The sequence below is a fragment of the Panthera leo genome, chromosome C1, assembly GCF_018350215.1.
Source record: "Panthera leo isolate Ple1 chromosome C1, P.leo_Ple1_pat1.1, whole genome shotgun sequence".
Classification (NCBI taxonomy): Eukaryota; Metazoa; Chordata; class Mammalia; order Carnivora; family Felidae; genus Panthera; species Panthera leo.
This window is the reverse complement of record NC_056686.1, coordinates 91,677,421-91,698,882: the sequence shown is the minus strand read 5'-3', so window position 1 is coordinate 91,698,882 and position 21,462 is coordinate 91,677,421. Positions and strand designations below refer to the sequence as shown.

General features: G+C 42.6%; 1 protein-coding gene across 1 annotated transcript in view; it reads left to right on the top strand.

Moving 5' to 3' along the window:
- The window catches only part of VAV3 (vav guanine nucleotide exchange factor 3), a 468,861-nt gene that overhangs the window by 6,308 nt on the left and 441,091 nt on the right, over window positions 1–21,462 (top strand). Inside the window, exons 2-3 of the mRNA XM_042953185.1 lie at window positions 16,658–16,747; window positions 17,221–17,298. Of these exons, the coding sequence (XP_042809119.1) occupies window positions 16,736–16,747; window positions 17,221–17,298 (90 nt within the window). The 5' untranslated portion in view covers window positions 16,658–16,735. The remainder of the gene's footprint in view (window positions 1–16,657; window positions 16,748–17,220; window positions 17,299–21,462) is intronic.

Genomic DNA, 21,462 nt, shown 5'->3' with positions numbered 1-21,462 from the left:
AATACCACAAAGCATAAAGACACAGGAAATTTATGGGCATGAGAACCACGCTAAGATAGGAGAATCAGGTACTAGAGTCAGTGATAATGGTCTTCTCTCTTACCCACTTCAAAGTTTACTTCCACCTGAGTTTGTGATGCTCTGTCTTATTTAAAATGCCATCTTGGCTTCTGCAACTATTCAAAACTTTAAGTCCTTTGTTTCAGATACTCTTAGTTGCCTACCTAGTGTATATTCTCCTCTTCTTCATTACTAACAAAATCCTAGTTTTATTTGGAGCATTTTTATTTTGCCAGTTTTCCTTGGGGCTAAGAGAGGTTATATAACACAAGTCTGGTTTATTTGCTGGAGTCTGTCAGGAAATTTTTGCTTTCCTGATACAGATACCACTTCTTCCTCTTTTTGCTTTCTTCTTCCTATCTGGGATGAAGATATTAGGCCAGAGAAGGAGCAGCCGCCTTGTGGCTATGAGGCAACCATAAAACTGAAAACCACAAGCTAAGGATGGAGGAACCAAAAGTTAAAAGGAGCCTGAAGATTTGATGTCATAGAGTCACTTGCCAGTGTAGCTCGTTCTCTTTCAGATTCCTTGTAGTATGGAAACAATAAGTGGCTCTATTTGTTTACAACATTATAATAGCTTTCTGTTACATGCTTTCAAAGGGAATCCCCAAAAGACATGGTCTTTAAAGCCTTTCACATATCTCCTCTCCCCCATAAATTCCTCTTTATTTAATAAATATTAATCTCTCTCCTTCCGGACTGCTATAGCACCCCATTTATAATATGATGTATTAGTTTTTGATTGCTGCTAAACAAATTACCATATATTTAGTGGCTTAAAAACAACAGAAATCTATTATTTTACACTTCTGGAAGTTAGAAATCTAAAAGGAGTTGGCAAGGTTAAGTTCCTTATGGAGATTCTGGAGAAGAATCAGTTTCTTTCCCTTTTCTAGTTTCTAGAGGCTGCTCACATTCTTTGGCTTGTTGTCCCACACCATTCCAACATCTGCTTCTTTTGTCACATCTCTGAATCTCCTGCTGCCCTCTTACAAGGTCCTTTGTGATTGTAGTAATACCACCATAATAATATCAGGTAATCTCTTCATCTCAACATCCTTAATTTAATCACACCTACAGATTCTCTTCTGCCATGGCAAGTAACATGTTCTCAGAGATTAAGACATGGATATCTTTTAGGGACCATTATTCTAATGTCTACCAGATATGCCCTATGTTTGTGTATCTGGAGTACATTTTAATCCAAAATTGTATTTAATTTAGCTCTGTATTTTATATCATTTCTAATTATGTTGTGTATAGTCTCATTTTCTTGCCCGAGTATGAATCCTCTGGGGGCGTATATCATCTGCAGAGCTGGGCACATACCTGATGGTCTTAGAATTTCCTTATTTTCATTGACAGATACTGTGTATCTCTTTAGTGTAAACACAAACACCAAAACATCTTTATGTTTAATAGACTACAGTGAAAATTTATTCACTTCCCTCATTTCCCAGGGGTCTCAGTTCTCAGCATATAATAAAAATATGTGAGCCCTTATAATAAGCCTAGGAGAGAAAGTAGTCTTCATTAGTGCCTTTTAACCAAGTTTTAGGAAGAGTCTTAATCATATTTGGTTCTTTTTGGCACCAGCTACTGGGATATTTGAATTATCTAGCCGTTATACAGTTTGTTTTCAAATCCTTCTTGTTCAATTAACTTTTTACCTTTAAAAAATTTTGACATATTTTACCATAAAAAAATTTCAACACAGAAAAGTAAAATGAATTGTTCAGTGACTATCTATGTAGCCATAACCTAAATTGAGCAATGTATGCATATATACCTGATTTTGGGGAGACAACCCATTCTTTTTTTTTTATTTTATTTATTTATTTATTATTATTTTTTTTTTAATTAAAAAAAATTTTTTTTAACGTTTATTTATTTTTGAGACAGAGAGAGACAGAGCATGAACAGGGGAGGGGCAGAGAGAGAGGGAGACACAGAATCTGAAACAGAGCCAACCCATTCTAAGGTAATTACAAATAACTGATTGTTACTCACTGCCATAAAAAGTGACAGGTTATGTACATTTCTTCTGTTTCTTGAGACTCCTCAAATTATGATTGGAGTTGGAGGACACCTCATTATATTGTAGATTTTCCCTTTAGGTCACTATAGACTGGGGCCTTCTCACTCAGTGTAAACAATTGTTTTTATCTTTTAAATACTTGATTGACTTCGACTAAATTTTATTTTAATAGCCATAGCCTCCACATTCCTCTTAATTCCTTAACTAGTTTCCTGGAAAAACATCACTTCATTCTCATTTTATTTGGAGTCAAATCTTATTCCAACTCACTACAGCTATGTTCTTAGGCTAGGAGACTAAAGGAGTAATGGTTTTGACCTTGATGTTTTCCCATTTGTGCCACATCTATACCAGGTTTGGGCTGCTTTGTTTCTTTCCCAGAAGAAAAGAGTTTGGACATCATTTGACTTAAAATCCACTTATACAATTCTTTTGCTTCTGCTGAGGGAAATCATGAGTGTTCTTCCTGACTATTTCCAAGAATTTTTGGCAATCTTAGAACTACCGAGTGTCAACCTTAAAAATAATGAAAGTGTAGCTTTCAAGCATGGAAAGCATTGGAAGTTTTACTCTAATGCTCTCATTTCAGATAGCAACAAATTATCTCGCAAACTCACACCTTCTTCACTTGAAAATGTAAGTTCAGCAAAAATCTCAAGGTTAGAGACTTGTTATTAGCAAGTCAGATTGTTGCTTTCACCAGCATTTTGGATTGTCTGGATGAGCAACATATTGCTTATGAAAATATTTGGGAGGTAGAATGATTAATATTCTTCCTTTCTCTTTCTGTTGTTCTCCACTTCTGGTTAGGAGGACGATTCCTAGAGCAGCATCACCCCATGCCTAGGTGAGAACTTTCATGGTCATTATTCTATTAAATGGTTTGTCTTTCTAAATGTATATCCCTTTCTGTGCTTTATCAAAGACATTCCCAAACTCTACTTCCTCTTTCCATCTCAAGACAGTACACTTCTGTTTACCCAACAATTATAGGAAAATTTTAACAGTGTTGTTATTTAACATACTTTACAAAGTAGTCTAGATCTTTTATTGTCTCAGGTAATTCTTTATTAGTCTAAAACCATCCTTTTTTGTTTTTAAGTGTTCTTATTTTATCTTTGAAGAAAAATAATAAACATCAGAGTTAGAATTTATTGTTTCCCACCATAAATGTTGATCAGAAGCCAGATCTTGAAAAAAAATGATCTAAGTTTCTACCATGAAACTTTAGGTAATATCATAAAAAGACTGTAGTCTGTGTGAAATGTTTATCGGAGAGTTACTTGACATAAGACCATTTCACTATGATATTATAAGCAAATTTTATATAATAGTAAATATTATTTTTATTCATATTAAACTATGAGTGTTTGAAGAATTTTCAAAATAATCCAGAATTGGTATTATATTTTCAGTATTTGATTTCATATGAGACCACAAAAATCATCTGGTCAGCTGCATTTAATGTCTACTCAGCTTCACTTTGCAGTCTGAGGAACCTTAAATAATTTCAGAGGAATGTTTCTGAATGCTTTGCACTTAGAACAGTAGGAAAAATACACTGTGGAAAGAGTTCAAATGACCGAGTTCTCCGACTATTATTATTCTGACTTCAAGTCTTTGACACCCTCTGGGTGTCCTTCAGTTCAGTTCTGGCACTAACCACCCAGAGTTAGCACCAGAACCCACGTGTTTAAAGGCTCAATCTTTCACAGGACTGCCCCTCTTCAGACACCAGCCACAAGTCTCAGGGGCTACTATTACTTCTGAAGGCCAGCCATAAATGCTGGGGTTCCTGTGACCCCTTTAGGTTCAATAATTTGCTAGAATACCTCACTGAACTCACTAAAACTGTTACTATTTACCATTATAGTTTCATTATAAAGGATATAAATCAGGAATGGCCATACGGAAGACACACATAGGACAAGATCTGGGGAAGGGGCTATAGAGCTTCTTTGTGTCCTTTCCTCATGGAATCCTGGCATATGAGCTTCCCAGCACACCAATATGTTCATCAACCAGGAAGCTCCTCCAAGATTGAGTCCAGAGTTTTTACCGGGGTTTCATTACTTAGTCATGATTGGTTAAATCATTGGACACATGATTGAACTCAATCTCTAGCACCCCTGCCCTCTCTGGAGGTCCATCTGTCCAAAGTTCCAACCCTCTAATCATGTGATTGGTCTTTCTGGTGGCCAGCTCTCACCCTGAAGTTATCTAGGCATCCACCAGGAGTCACAGCATTACAAAGACACTTCTACCAGTCAGTGTATTAGTGTGCCATAACACATGGCTTAAATAATGGAAATATATTTTCTCATAATTCTGGAGGCTAGAAGTCTAAGATCAAAGCCCTGGCAAGGCCAGTTTCTTCTGAGGCCTCTCTCCTTGGCTTGTAGATGGCCATCTTCTCTCTCTGTCTTCACAGGGTATTCCCCCCTCTATATGCTTTCATGTATTCATATCCTATTCTTATAAGGACACCAGTCATATTGGATTAAGCCCACCCTAGGACCTCATTTAATTTACCTCTCTAAAGACCCTATCTCCAAATGCAGTCACATTCTGAAGGAATGGGGGTTAGGACTGCTGAAGTCTTAGGTTGACCATGAATTTGGAGGTGACACAATTCGGCCTATAACACTAACAAAACTCAAAGAGATTTCAAAGCTCTGTGTTAGGAACCAGGAACACAGACCAGATCCGTTACATATTCCATTCGCACATCTTCTTTAGAGAAACATCTCTAAGCTTTGGTTAAAAACTATATGATAGAGATGGATGCAAACAAGTGGTTTTGGTTTGCTGCCTAGAGAGAGGTGGGGCAGACCACCTTTTTGGAAGGAGACACACTGTCTGTTTCTCTAACTCATATTCTGAAGCCCCTGAGAAGTGTCATGTTTAATTCTGTTCACAGGCAAAATCTGGGAGGGAGCCGAAGGGAGACTTCCTTTATTTCAGATCCTCTTTCTGTTGTTGATTTCTTCACTTTTTGGCATGTACACACCACCAGGCTTCTTACTCCCACCAGGCACTTTTGACCCCATTATCCAAACACAGTTTCCGGTACAGTGTTATTCATATTCGATCTGACTATGCATGTAAATCAACCTGTTACCTCTTCCTAAGAGATTTGCACTCAAGTTTTATTTTTCCCACGTACTTATACTCTTGAAGTCACCCAAGGGTGGTGGCTTTCTGAGGGTGAGGTTTATGCTCACTGAAGGGTAAGTGATACTTTTCATTTTTTTCCCATTACAAGTTATATTGTTTCAGCTGAAACATTGTAAAACTTCTCAAATTCATTCCAGTTTTTCAGTGTGTATATACCTTCCCAAAGTACAAATGTCATTCCTTTGATAGGAGCGTTACCCATGTTGCTTGTTGTAAACGCAGAACACTATCTAGGTCTTGCCTTCCCTCCAGGCATTGAGACTTGTGATTGCTGAGGGCAGGCAGCTTACTGGGAACAGCACAGAGGAGGAGGCAGGAAATAGAGTTGGGGGTGGGGCGTTCTCTTCCTAGTTTCCCAGGGCGAGAAGGGCAACTGAGTTTGACTTAAAGACTTAAAGACAGAACTATTTCATTTTAGAATTGAGGGGGGAGCAGGGCCCAAATCCTCCCCAGTGAGTGGAGATATAAGTATTTGGTAAAATGGGTATAGGAAGACAATATTCTATACGTGGTTAACAAACATACACTCACATGTTTGTAAAGTACTAGGAAAGGAAGGACTCAACTACGCACAAATGCAGATTTAGCTTACTCATTCTGGTTTAATCGCTTGAAGGAATAATTTATCCTGACACACTCATTCACAAACATGACAGCCTGGGACAGCAACCCAGCCTCTCTTTCATATGACATCTTGAGAGCATACAGTAGTGAGATTATTTTCCTTTTGCATGAGTTCATTCTTTCTGGGCTGCTCGACAGACACTGAAAAAAGAATCCTACATTCCAAGCACCTAGTAGAAATAAACTGTCTTGTTTGAAATAGATGGTCTGAAAGTTATTGAAGAAATTCTCCCTCATACTAAAAAGTGAGAATTTTGTTAGTTTTAATGGTGTCAGTAATTGTTTGTAGGAAATAGGTCAGGCAATTTGTTTTCTCACCTGTAAAATAAAATGTTTGGTATAGATGATCTCCAACTTTTTTCCCACTTTAAAATTATAGGAGTCTGTAATCTCTGTCTTGATTTCTATACCCTAGAGGAATAGGTTCAAATATAATTGATGCTTATGGCATAGAATTCTTTCCCAACTGAAAAATCTGTTGTAAGGCACATAGGCCTATTTTTTCAATATTGCACAGGGTTCTAAGATGCTGAGGTTGCCAGACAGAAGCTGGTCATAGTTAATATTCATCTTCATATATATCTCAGGATGTTTTGGACCATTTCCACAAGCTTATTGGAGGGGCCTGGTTTAAGTCCCCTCAAACAAACTTATGCTGGCCACGAAACCAGAAATATTGAAAGCACAAATGTATTCCTGTTGTGTATGTCTTGTCATCTATGCAGGCCCTAAGTATGAATGGTGGACTAGACGTTCTTGGCTTTTCCATTGAATTGGTGAGGATGTTTTTGACTGTAACAGAATACCCAGCTAAAAGCAATTTAACCAATAAAGAATTAATTTTCTCACATAGTATTAGAATTGGTTAATTGGGCTCCAGGTCAGCTTCTTTCAGATTTCTTGCCTTTCCTTTCCTGGGAACAAAATAGCTATAGCAGCTACAAGCATAGTGTCCTCACATGACAATATCCAAAGGCAGAAAGGATACTTCATCTCCATTATCTTCTTTATATTATGGAGGAAACCTTTCTTTGAAGCCTCCGGCAGAGTTCCTCTTGTAGGTTAGTACTATGTTGCTTTCCTGAGACCATGGCTTCATGGACATTCTGTTAGTAAAGGAGAGGGTTGTCTGAATACATTGAGGAGGCAGTCAGTAATGTCTGCCTCATCTGTTCTGGCCAAAAATTTCACAACGGATCTAATTGGAAGGGAAGGTATAGAAGGTATTTTGTTCACAAGTATATACATAGGGGTGTCCCTCTCTTCATGCTTTTAGCCCACTACCCTTAATTTTCAGGGACCCTAGATAGCCACTGGTAAAGGTGAGATTGGGCCTATGGATGGTGTGATGGAAGAGCAAGGGATAGGGACCCACACTGAAATAATGAACAAGTAGAGGCCCAGGTGGAGGTTGAGAGTGACGCTGAAGCTAGTGGTAGTAGGAGAAGGGCTCCAGGCAGAGTATGGGAATTCTCTAGTCCAGCACACTCTGATATATGGTCTGCTTGACCCTTGCTGAGCAGCAGGGAAATTTGTAAGAGATTCCTGTGATAGCTGGCACCAAAATGCAGGATCCACTGACATTTTACATATCTGTAGGATGTTTCATCTCAGATAATTAACCAGAAAGCATATAATTATCGCAATTCTCTGACCTATTGCCTAGGGGTGGGTGATGCAGATACAAATAATGGGCTCTTGACTTCTGATGTTGGATTTGCTTTCTTGGGATTAGGGATCAGCAGCATGGGTGTCATTCTATTTTAAAAACCTATTTTGGTATCCCTGTAACATGTAATTAATTTGCTTATGTAATTTGCTCAAGTTCAGTCAAGTTTTTGACTTGAAGTCATTGTGTGGATTAATGTGTGAGTGCTTTAGTGAGAGCACACGCTTTTAGGAATGAAGGGTTGAAGGAAGTAAATAAGAAACACTGATGAGGCTCTCTACCATGTTGCTTGGCATGTAGTGCACACTCAATACATGTTAGTTTCCTTACCTCATTTAGCTTGCTTCCTCATGACCATTTCGCAAAATTCTCAGCAAAATGATCTCATCCTCTATTTTGGAGCATCCCCTACCCCTTCCCCATAAGACCAGGAAGGGTATAACCACTAATCCAAGACAAGATAATAAGAAATGGAAAGACAGAAAGAAGGGAAGTATTCTTTTATCATGTGCTGAGCACCTGTAATACATGTGTTAGGGATTCTAAGATGAGTTAAGACACATTCCTATCTGAAGGAGCTCACAGTCTGGGAAGAGAGGTGTAGGGAGAAAGAATATGAGATTTGAGGAACATGACAGAATCTTGCATGAGGTGCAGGTGAGCACTTAGAAGAGGTGCCTAGTTTACACTGGATGGCGGGGGTGGGCAGAAGAGGGCCATCAGGGAGTCTCCCTTGGGCCAATGATACCTTGTGCTGGGGGTTTGGCTCTAACACTTCTGCCAGGCTTCAGCCCTCAGGACCCTTGCTCACAGAAGAGGGAGATTGAAATAAAAGATGTCGCTTTCCCCAGAAGTCCTGAAGAGAGCCAAAGAGCAGCCATTATTCATCTTGTTGTGGGGTTTTTGGCTATAAAATTTGTATCAGGAGCCTCCATGTGGCCCCCTCTCCTGGGCACACACTGCATCATGGTGGTTGTTTTAGGAAAATCTATGAAAAGTCCACATGCCTAAGCCACAGCCCTTGGATTTTGGTCCAGTAGATCTGGAGTGGAGTCTGCAGAAGCTGGTTCTGAGGTGTAGCCGGGGTGGACGAATGGCTGGAGCAGAGGGTACTGGGAGAAACAGCACCATCTGCTACTTATTTTCATATATGTTACCTCACTTAAGCTTCAGAACTGTGAGGGAGAGATTATCCATCTGGTTTGTGGACCAGAAACATAGAGAAGGTAAGGGAACTGCCTATGGTTGCTGGGCAAACTGAGCCTCACAGTCAGTCCTCCTCAGTGCAAATAGGGTGTGCATTGCATTGTGCAGCAATTCACTTAAAATATTTTTTTTAATTTTTTTTATGCTATATTTATTTTTGACAGAGACAGAGTGTGAGCGGGGGAGGAACAGAGAGAGAGACACACACACAGAATCCGAAGCAGGCTCCAGACTCAGAGCTGTCAGCACAGAGCCCAACGCGGGGCTCGAACCCATGAACCATGAGATCATGACCTGAGCCGAAGTCGGCCACTTAACCGACTGAGCCACCTAGGTGCCCCATCACTTAAAATTTTTCTAAATTAATTTTTTAATGTTTTGTTGTTTATTTTTGAGAGACAGAGACATAGTGCAAGCAGGGGACGGGCAGAGAGAGAGAGGGAGACACAGAATCTGAAGCAGGCTCCAGGCTCTGAACTGTCAGCACAGGGCCCGACACGGGGCTCAAACCCACAAACCGTGAGCTCATGACCTGAGCTGAAGTTAGATGCTTAACCGACTGAGCCACCCAGGCGTCTCTTAAAAATTTAGCTGTATCCTTCACTTGGAGGTTTTTCTGATCACTAAGGAAGAAGAAACCAGTTCCATCAGAAAGTTATAGGTTTTGGGGGGGTCACAATTTCTAACAATTCTCTGTGGGATCTTTTAAGGAAAATTGAACCATACGATGAACATTGTTCTCTACTGGAGTTTGTTAACACATACAAAAGTGCTGTTTACTTGACTTGGACTTTTTCCCTATAATGTGCCTGAGTAAAATGGCAGTCGCCTGTAATAACACCCATGCAGTCATTTGATGCAACCAGACATAGACCATAAACATGCATGTTTACTTTATTCCTTTTTCAGATATTTATTGAGCACCTGATATACACCAGGATTACCTTAAGTTACTATGTGAGTTCCTGAATTTATTGGGAAAATTAGTGATTTAGGGTGTCAGTTGTATAGATCTATAATTTTAGAAAAGCAGAAAAAAATTTGTCAGTGTCTGGCTCCATTCTATCCCATTGCTCTCTGTGTTCATGTGTAGTTGGTGATATTTGCCAAATTAAGTTTAGGTTCATGCTCTTTGATGAAACAAGCCGATACAGGCCTTGATCGATATAGGCCGATATCAAGAGTAGGGAGATACAGAATGCTTTGAAAGGATTTAGCCTCTAAAACTGAGCTTCAGGTTGCTTAGATCATACATACAGAGCTCTTTGGGACATCTGACCCTTTCAAGGGCGCAAATTATGGGTGTCACCCTGATATCAGCATCGTGTGGCAGGCAAGTGACAGCAGGACTGCAGAGGCTGCAGAGGCTTCCACAAGCCTTGAGCCCTCCTGCAACAGGGCAGGGCAGGACCTGCTGGCCCAACTTCGGTTTGGAACCACAAGCCCTGTTAGTTTCCTGCTTCTCATCCGTGTCAGACCTGGCCGCTGCCCAACATGGAAGGCCTCCTGGACACACTTACATGTGCTCATTCCTAGGTTGTTTTGTGCATTAGCCCCTGACTCATCCTCCCAGTGCTGTGCCTTCTGCCAGTCTTCCCAGCTTGTCCTCTGCAATCCCCATTCAGCTGTACAACCCCCGCCCCCTCACACACTTGTCACAGAATGTTCCCTCCACTTCCTCGCCTTCACCCAAACCCAGCTCTCTCCAAGGTCAGGGGTCAGAAAGAGAGCTTGCTCTTTCTCCCCGGCCCCAAAGACCAAAGAGCTGGAAGGCAGCAAGAGCACCCTCTCAGCCCCCTCTGCTACTTGGTGTCTTTTCTCTGGTACTTGCTTGGGAAACCCCCTCTTTCTCTGAGGCTCTCTAGTCCTGTCACACCCTCCCCCATCCTCACTGGCCACATGCCAACACAACACTTGAAAAGTGCTGTCAGGGTGAATATTTTCCAAGTCTTAGTAAATGAGAATATAAAATGTCTCAATAGATTTAAATTGGTTACGTACTGAAATGTGAGAATGCTTTGGATATCTTGGGTAAAATAAATTATTAAAATTAATTTTACTTGTTCCTTCTTATTTCTTAAATGTGACTACTGAAAAAATTTTAATTACATAAATGGCCCCTATTTGTGACTTTTGTCATTATATTTCTATTGACTAACTCTGGTCTAAGCACTTCCAGGGCCTATGTGGACATCAGACTCTGGCCTATAAGTGTTCATCCAGCTCCTTCATGATTTCAGTGTACTGGCTGAGGCATTTTTTATGAATTAAGAAAAACTTCATTGATTTTTAAATATATTATAAATATATATTATAAATATATTTATTGATATTTTATATGTAAATGTATATTAAATATAAGGTAAAGAATTTTCATTATAAATTAACAGAAAATGCAGATAATAAAATATTAATAAGTGCCCAGAAATCATACATATATGAAAGGGTATATGTTACTTTTTTTGTTACTTGCTTTTTATAATTTTCAGCATGTTGTAACCATCTTCCTGTGTCATTATGCATTCTCCTGTGACAGTTTTTTAAATGGTTGGCTGACATTTTCTTATAAGGGTATATACCCTAATTTATTTTGCAGTCTTTGCTAAGTGGGCAGTATTTTTGAATTTTTCTGTTGTAAATGAGGCAGAATGCTTGCTAAGAGGGAATTTAAACGGGTTTTTGGAGAGAGGACCATATTTAAAGATGTTAACATTTTCTAGCTATAGAAGGAGCAGGTCGGTCACAGAGGAGCCCACCTACTTATTTCCTGTCACACAATTGTCGCATAATTTCAGAGTATATATCCACTAGTTATCCCTGGGAAAAGCAGAAGTTAGTGCTGCAAACCAAAACAAATGCTTCAAACTCAGATGGTAAGTATTTCTAAGTTGGACAACTACCACCTTCTTGCGAGATGGATTTCTGGGTGGTGACACTCTGGGTCTTCTCTTTGTGAGGGGGACCCCTCTCCTCCCCTGTGGAATGTTGCTGGGAACCAGGCACCCTCAGATGGGGTTGAGGTCCTGATGACTGTGGAGGGGAATGGGTCCCAGCTCAGGGATGCAGGCAAGGGAGAGAGCAGCAGGAAATCTCAGAGTGCCAGACAGTCATCTTTTGGAGTACACATGGCCGGCAGAGGTGATCATTGTGTCCCTGCAGGGATGATGGAGTGTGCTCTGACCTCAGAGAGCCCCAGGAATACTTGGGGGACACTCCATAGTGGGCACTGTGGTCTTGGTACTCCTCAGCCAGAGACTGTTAAGCCACTGATTGCTTGGGCTAAAAAATGGCTGAGATTTCCAACTGTGGTCGTCTGCTTCCATCAGAGGCTCAAATCAAGTCACTTGGGGAAATACTCAAAGCTAAAGGTGTCCCTAGGCAGGAAACTGTGCAGTTTATTTAATTATACATCTGTCCACAAACACACAATATAATAATGGTTAAACCAGAACCATCATAGCAAATAATTTCTTTTTAAAAAATTTCTTTTTTAAAAAAATTCTTCATTTAAAAAAATGTTTATTTTTGTGACATAGAGAAAGAGAGATAGGCAGGGGTTTAGAGAAAGGGGGACAGAGGATCCAAAGCAAACTCTGTGCTGAATAGCAGCAAGCCCAACGTGGGGCTCAAACTCACAAACTGTGAGATCATGACCTGAGCAGAAGTCAGATGCTTAACGCAAATAATTTCTAACTCCAGGATTACATTAGAGATACAAAAGGGGGGTAAGTGTGGTTGTCTTAAATGGGTATCTTTTCAGGGTTCATATAGTGTTCATTGCTGAATTTCCAAAGCAGGTGAATGCTGCAGTCAGACTGCTTGGGGTTAATTTTTTTTCTTTAATGTTTATTTATTTTGAGAGACAGACAGAGTGTGAGAGGGGGTGGAGCAGAGAGAGAGACACACACAGAATCTGAAGCAGGCTCCAGGATCTGAGCAGTCAGCACAGAGCCCGATGCGCGGGCTTGAACTTGCGAACCATAAGATCATGACCTGAGCTGAAGTCGGCCGCTTAACCGACTGAGCCACCCAGGCACCCCAGATTGCTTGGGTATAAACCCAGATCCAACCACTGGTGATTTTGGACAGGTTGCCCAATGCCTCCTAACTTCTCATAGGGGCTTTAGGAGAAATAAATGCAGTAGCAAATACAAAGGGCTTAGCACAATGTCTGGCATATGCTCAATACATACTAATTGCTGTTCTTACATTATTATCTTTATATTATTTCTCAAGTGTGTTATAATAGCTTCCTAATGGGTCTCATTACCTCCACTCCTCCTCTTTCTCCAATACATTCTCCACAAAGCAGCCAGAAATTTAAAAATTCAAGCCTGATCATGTCACTCCCCTGTTTAAGGCCCTTCCCCCACCACTGCTCTCCCATTGCACTGAAGATAAAACCCATACCCAAACTCTTTGCCATGGTCTAGAAGGAAGGCATGCAGGATTTGGCATTGTGCCCTCTGTGACAGCCCTCCCTTCCTTCACCATACTTCCTGTGCTCCAGCCCCACAGGCCTGCTTGCTGGTCCTTGAACATCCTGTGCTTGTTCTTTCCTTGTAGACTTTGCACCTGTTCTGCCCCCACCTGCAATGTGTGGCCCCCACCTCCACATGGCTGACTTCTTCATATCATCCACATCTTGGCTCAGATGGCACCTCCTCAAGAGTGTCTGGCCCCCCAGTCTAAGTGACTCACCTGGCAGTTATAATCACATCCTTTTGTTTTCTTTTCTTCCTGGCATCATCCTTCTGTTCATTTATTTGACTTCACATTTATTGTCTGTCTTTCTGCACTGGGGTATAATCTCCCTGAGAGCAGGCACACTTTGTATCTTGTTTGGCACTAACCCCTGGCATCCAGAGCTGAGCCCAACACAGATTAGGAGCTCAAAAACTATTTGTAGAGTAAGTGAACGAATGATGGAATGAATGGTCTTAATAATTACACCCTATTCAAAAAAAGATCAGGTTCCATCCATAATTAAAAAGTGCTTTGATTGAAAAAGCATTTCAGTTGGAGCACTGATGATGGAACTTGGGGTCAATGGAATCTTAGGGCCTGCCAATTTCTGATTTTCTTTATACTGAGAGGGTCATGGATTAAATGGCATTTCTCCTGGACATTGGGATTTTGAAAAGCACAAAGAGGGCCATAACTCGAGGGACATAAGAAATGACAAACTCAGAGGAGCCAGGCAAAGGCAGACTGTGGTGAAAATAATTAGTGATGAGCCATATAAACTACTCTGGTGAGAAAAGGGGAGGGGAGAGGACCTGTGCTTATCCCCCCTCTGCATGTTTCTGACACAGTGTGACTTGTGTGTCACCTGTGAAACACTGCTCTTTCAGAAGGCTTCAGTCCTTTGCTTCCCAAGGCAATCATCTCTTCCTTCTGAAATTCAATTAAATCAGCCCTAATGAGCAGCTATGCAGAAAGAGGGCTCTTGTTTACAAAACACAGGGAACAATAATGAGCCAACATTAATTAGGATTGTTATATCAGATGAGAAAAAATGATTCTCCACCTCGACAGTGGGCAGATTTCTTCTTTCAAGCACCAAGTCTCAGACTTGAGAGAGAGAGGCCTTGTGGTCTTTGTTTACTGCTGTGAAGAAGATGTTTAAGAACAATACCACTAAATTTTCCCTTTGTTCTGCTGCCTTGTGTCAGGCCAGCCAATCAGGAGTCACTGTTTTTCTAGCTGTTGCCATACTGAATTTTCTGAATAAACACAGGCAACCACGTTTTAACCGCAGTGATAAAATACTTTTTTTTTTTTTTTTTTTAATTCTGTAGGCAAAGGGCCACGTCAGTAGGAGGGTTTGACATACGGGTCATGTTTACTCTTTGATCATCTGTCATTTTGTTAGAAGAAAGCATATGCCATCCTTTGCTCTGTTTCTAAAATAGATTCAGAGGAAGTGAGGAATTAATCTTAACCTTAAACACATTGAGCCCAGTATTTCCTATCCAACTGCAGAATGCACTATCTAGTTTCCTACACCTCGCCCTTGCTAAGTTTAGGTCCTTTAGGCCAGCTGTTAAGAAGGAAAAGAAGGGGGAAGGGAACATTGCTTTAAACGGATAAGGTGCTGCACTGCCCATTATCAATCCTGGCTGATTTCCTCCCTGCTCTGTGTCCCATTCCCTACCACGACAGAACCATGCAGCACCAGAGCTCATGACCCTTGTGATTTTTTCAGATGTTTGTCCCACAACAGGACTGGCATGAGTCTCTCTCACTGTGTTCCACTTTGTTGTTATATACAGTCAGCCCACCAAGGACGTAGATCTTGTCCATCTTGGGACTCTCTAGAAAAACAAAGTTTTGTGCTCGCTTCGGCAGCACATATACTAAAATTGGAAAAACAAAGTTTTGCCTTGCTTTTGAAAAAATTGTTGCTAATAAAGGAGGCTCCTAGCATATCTTCAACTCACCTTCTCTACACGTAGCTGGTGCTGAGCCACAACATTTAGAGAATTTATATTTTAAGATTTTTCTTTACTAAGTTTAATGTTGCTAAGGTGACTGACTCTGCAGATGATCCAGCCAACATCCTTCAACCTTTAAAGACAATGAGACTTTAACTGTTGCAGATGGTGGCACTTATTCATGGTGTCCTGCTCTGTGCTTAGCACCCAGTCCTGGCTCGTGGTCAGTGTTCAGTACGTGCTTTGTGAATTGAACTGGAGTTAGTGTCTAAATGTCCCTTGGGGTGCTGGTGGCCCTCCAGTACAGGTGAGCTGGTCCCAGAGTGTGGATCTTCCCAGCGCATTGCAGTGGAGGGGCTGCTCCTGGCCTGCGTTTCTCACCCCTTTCAGCCTGCTGCCCACTCATTTCCCATGCCCTCTGCCAGAGCTGGCTTCTGTTTTCCCCACAGGGATGGAGAGAATCAGAGCAGTCCTGACGATATCCCTGGGTCCCACGACTTAGAGACATAGCAGAACTTGGTGAAAGTTTTTGTGAAATGAGCCGTGTGAAGGAAAAATAACTATGAAAATCTCCTGTACCCAATGAAACCAAAACTGCCTCCCTCCCCCCTTTTTTCATGGAAATTTTAAAACACTCATAAAGATTGAGCAAGGATGAGGGGCGCCTGGCTGGCTCAGTCCGTTAAGTGTCAGACTTCGCCTCAGGGCATGATCTCCCGGTTCCTGGGTTCCAGCCCTGCGTCCTCGGGCTCTGTGCTGACAGCTCAGAGCCTGGAGCCTGCTTCAGATTCTGTGTCTCCCTCTCTCTCTGCCCCCCGCCGCCCCCATGTGCTCACTCTCTCTCTCAAAAATAAATAAAAACATTAAAAAAAAAAAAAAAGACTGAGCAAGGATGAATACAAGGAACACTTGTGTACCCATCATCTAGCTTCAACTGCCATCTGGTTTTTGCTAGTTTCATTTAGGAACTTCCTCCAGTTATGTGTGTTTGTGTGTGAGGGAAACTTTGCCTTACCTAACATGAGTTCTAGATATTTCCATATCATTTGGGTAAAAAGAAAATCTCACAATTTAAAACTTTACTATTGAGTCTTTTGTTGTGATGCCCTATTTTTAGGTCCTGGGACTGGCGGTTCCAGAATGTTTCAATTAAATGCTAGTAATGTAGAAAACAGCTTTTTTCCAAGGCCTCATGTCCCCTCCATCAGTGGCTCTCAGCCACTTCCTTCTGTCTGATTGAATCCTTAAACGTGTTCCTGGTGGGCTGTTGGTGGGCTTGTGCTGCTTTGTCCGTCTGTCTGCTCCTGGCACCCACGCACTGTGGGCACAAGCTTCCTCTGCGCATTTGAGACCATTGGAGCACAAACTTCTCTTAATTGCTGTATTTTCAGTGAAAGTCCTTTTGTCACAGGGCAATGACCCATTTTGTTTTTCTGACCACAGAGCTGATGGAGATGGGCTGCCACATCACACTGGGGGACTGACTCAGAGACGGGGAGCAGTGGGCAGGACCCCGCTCACATGATAACCCAGGTAGTGCTTGTTTTGTATACAGAACTTTCTTTTTATAGATTGTAGTCCGTTATTGGTACAGTTGAGAAAGATAAGGTGATGTCATCTGTTTTGATTTACATGCTAATAAAATAGGAAAAATCAAAGGGGGGGGGGTCCATAAAATTACTAGACCATCTTATGAAAAGTACTCCTTGACCAAATGTTATTCCTTGGTTCTCACAACTAATAATGAATTTGAACAGCTCAGGAGAGAATAAGCCTTGTGTCTGTGGTGCTTCTGATACAGCACAGGCTTCAATAGGTTAGTGATTTTTCCACTTAGATTAGAATAAACTCAACAGGATGATGTATATGCATAATATGTTAAACGAACTCAGAAAAATGAGTCTCAGATGTGTGTTGAAGCACACATTTCCCACAGGGGTGATACATGGATTGCAGTGGTCCTCGGCCTTCTCCCCCCAGATCCTTTCCTTGTCCTTCCCTTGCAGGCTGTTTCCCTGGCTTCTCTGTCACTTGGCTCCCTGTTGGATTCAGCTAGTGGACAGACTGCAGCATGGGAAGAACGGGTAAGCTGGGTGCATTAGATTCCTATGGCCACTGTAAGAAATTACCACAAACTTTGGGACGTAAACAGCACAAGGTAAATATCTTACAGTTCTGGAGGTCTGAATGAAGCCTTATGGGACTAAAATCAAGGAGTCAGCAGGGCCACCCTCCTTCTGGAAATTCTTGTTTCCTTTCCTTTTCCAGTTCCCAGAGGCTGCCTATGTTCCTTGACTTGTGGCCACATCACTTCAACTGCTGCATCCATTGTCACGTTGCTTTCTCTGACTCTGACTTTCCTTACTCCCTCTTGTGAGGAATCTTGTGATTACACTAGGTCCACCTGAATAATCTAGGGTCAGCTCTCCATCTGACGACCTTTTACCTAATCACAGCTGCAAAGTCCCTTTTGCCCTGTAAGAGGACATGTTTATAAGTCCTGGGGATTAGAATGTGAACATCGTTGAAGGGGCCATCATCCTCCCTACCACATCGAGGTTCTCCTCCATACCAAAGATGATCTAGGCCCGTGGGCTCTGGTAAGGCTCCTGCTCCCTTAGTCCTTGTGGCCCAAGGGTGACAGTGGCTTTCCACTGCTGCTAATTCCCCCGGTGCTGCCTTGTGCCCAGATTGGCTAATCAGCCTCTTTTTTGTCACCTGTGTAAAAAATTCTCTTTGTTTGAAATATGGAAATTTGCTTTCTGTGTTCCTGGTTTGACCCCGACTGATAAGGTGGAGGGGTGATACCTGGGTGCTGGTGGTCTCTGTTGGAGATTGGGGCCGGGGACACGTGGGGGAATCTCTTTGCTTTGGGCAGTGACTTGACGATTAGCAGAGGCCTCGCCTTCCATTTGGCAAGAGCTCTCTCCCTCTCTGGGCCAGGATGTGCAGGCAACAAGGACAGCAGTGATTTGAGGTGTGTGGGGCCTCTGGTTGAGACCAGTCCAGTGTCTGAGCGCAGAGAGGAATAGCTCCCTAACCAAAGGTTCTGGTCTATTAAAAAGGACTATTTAAGACAAGCTGTCAAAGCATTTGTGAGAAGAGGCTTTATTTCTGAAAAGTCTGAAGCTCTTCCATTTATTTTCTGCATGATCGCGAACAAACGATCTAGTTTCTCAGACTCACTGTCTTCATCTGTTAAAATGAGACAAGCGTACTTAATTTCAAAGGTCTGCATGCGGGTTCAGTGGGGGTGATATACAGGGTGGGGCAGGAGGAATCACTAAATAATGTAAGTCTTCTGTTGGTTAATTCTAAATTTTTTTTTTCAACATTTTTTATTTATTTTTGGGACAGAGAGAGACAGAGCATGAACGGGGGAGGGGCAGAGAGAGAGGGAGACACAGAATCGGAAACAGGCTCCAGGCTCCGAGCCGTCAGCCCAGAGCCCGACGCGGGGCTCGAACTCACGGACCGCGAGATCGTGACCTGGCTGAAGTCGGACGCTTAACCGACTGCGCCACCCAGGCGCCCCTTCTGTTGGTTAATTCTAAAAATTCTGAGCACCTCCCATGGGCTGGTTACTATCCTAAGTTCTTGATTTTGTTAAGTTTTCTGTCTGTTGTGAAGATAGACATTACTCAAATAATCACACTAATGTATATCTAATTATGAGCATGGCTTGATAGGTACGTGGTTCTTTGAGGACATATGAGAAAAAAGCCTGACTTTAACCAGGGCCTCAGGAAAGCATCTGGGCTATAATTTGAAGGATGAGCAAAAGTTAATTATAAATGAAATGTAAAGGGATTGGGGGAACAGCATGTACAAAGGCCCTGGGGTAGAGTGGCACATGTTGTCCAAGGACATGGAGGAAGCCCAAAGAGAAAAAGCAGTACAAGGTGAGGTAGAGGAGGCAGGTGGGGACAGACCATGTAAGACCTTGGAAGGATTTTAGTTCTTATGACAGAGCCCATGGGGAGACACTGAGAGATTTTGGGAAGTGCATGTGTGTCTGTGTCTCAACAGCTTTATGATTTAGCCAATCACTCTGGCTACTGCATGGAGGACAGATTGGAGAGGGTTGAGAGAAGATGAGGGTAGACCAGTTGGGAGGGACTGGCATGGCCTAAATCGGAGGCTGGGTGATGGCTTGGATTAGGTGAGCACGAAGGGCAAAGGAGACGCAGGGTGTCAGCTTGCACCCAGGGTGAATAGTGGTGCTGCTCTTAGAGGCAGAGGGTCCTAGAGAGAGCTCATTCTGGATGGGCACCAATCATGAATTTGGTGCTAGATATGCTGAGTTTGAGGAGCTGGGGTAACAGCCAGGAGGAGATGTTCCATCAGCCACTCAGGAGAGGTCTGCTCTGGAGTTAGAGCTTTGGGCGTCATGGGCTTATAAATAATAACTACTTGGGCATAGATACAATTGTCTTTCAGACAAGCTAACGTGTAAGGAGGGTTTATTCTGTGCCAGGCACAATTCTAAGCACTTTACTTGTATTAACTCATCTAATCTCCGTAACTTCCTTTTGAGATACTTCCCCTACTTTACAGATGAGGAAACTGAGGCAACAGAGTGTTGCCATACTTGCTTGAGGTAAAACAGTCTCGGAACCAGGGTCCAAACCCAGGCGGTCTCATGCACCAGTGTTATTACCCCCTTTGCCATACTGCCCCTCTCTGTCAAGGCTCATAGCTTATTCCTGGGACGGAGACTGTTCTAACATGCGCACTTTGTTGCAAAAGCTGTGCCATTGGTTTTCAGGGAGGTATAGGGGATGTTGGTGTTTCTGGTTGCCATGGTTTGCATAATATACATTCCTCACCTGCTGGAATCCCACTGCCTCGAGTAGCAGCTGCCAGAAGCTGCAGAACAAACATGTGCCGGCAGCAAAGCGAAGCACATGGAGAAGAGGGTGAGGATGAAGACAGGCATGCGGCAATTCCCCGTTCAAGCAAAAACATGTCCGAGATGCCTTCAGGTTGCCCACGGGTTCTGCATCTCTCCGCACAGGTAACCACTGACTGTAGCAAAACCAGGATCATTAATATTTACCGCCCGGGAAAACTTGGCCCTGAAGTTAAACAATGAGCTGTCTGCCTTTCACCCAAGACTGTGAACTTTATGATGCCAAGTGAAAAAGACTCACCAACTTTATCTCTACAGTCCTCACAGTGCTTTTGCATAGCATAGGCACCTTCAGAAAGCAATTGCCTCCAGCAAGTGGGTGTAGTTCCACGGCCCTGCGTGGAGAGGAGAGGGAGGATGAGCCTAAGATAAGTTATATAAGCTCTGGATCAGAGCTATGTACAGGCGGGTGCTACTAGTGCAACGCGCTTTATCCTAAGAGGGGGCTGTGTCCTTTCCTGGAGTGTTGTTGCAGCTGGCAACTGGTTTAGCCAAAGGCAGCTTAATGCCCCATAAAATGATTAGATAAGGATGAAGGCAGGGTCATAGTTGGCGGTCCTGTCGCACAGCTGAAGAACATTAAATACGGCGCCCGGTGTGCAGGCCGCCACACACAAATACCCCGGTTGCCCAGCCTGCTGAAGATGCAGCAGCCAGTGGCTCAGCTGCACAAGGAACAGAAACTATCGCCATCTTCCTGTCTGTCACACCCACTTCGTGCTTGTGCTCGGGATGGGTCCCACTGCCTCCCGGCTACCTTCTCTACTGCACTGCTGAGCCGTTTGCTTCGGATGTAATTTCAGGGCCCAGAAGGCACCTGCTGAAGTAGTGAGCTCACATTCAGTGCAACATTCCAGGGTCACATTCAGACACCCACTGTGTCTCCTTGTGCAGAAGGAGCTTCAAAGAAGAAGGAAGCGCAGATCTGCCCTCAGGGGCTAGGGTCTGAGGGGGATGTGATTATGTGATAAGCCTAATGCATTCAGAAAACCTGGTAGGATTCTGAAAGGGGGTTGTCAGACAGGGTGGGTATTCCAGGTATAGAAAAAAAAACCTCAGTTGGTAATTGAAGGTTTCTACCTAATACATGAAGGCCTTTATGGTAACTTGAGCTGTCTCCAGACGGGGTGAGTAGTCTCATGAGAGAGTAAAACTTCTGTGGTATTTACATAAAGAACAGAAGACCACATGTTAAGGGGGTTCTCACTTTGAGGTTTGGACTTCATGCCCTGCAGAGTCCCCTCCTACTTAGTTTTTATTTTTCAAGCCCTTCAAGATGACTTTTTCCCCCCACTGAACATGTTAGCTTGCTAAGAGGATCGTTGAATGAAAATAT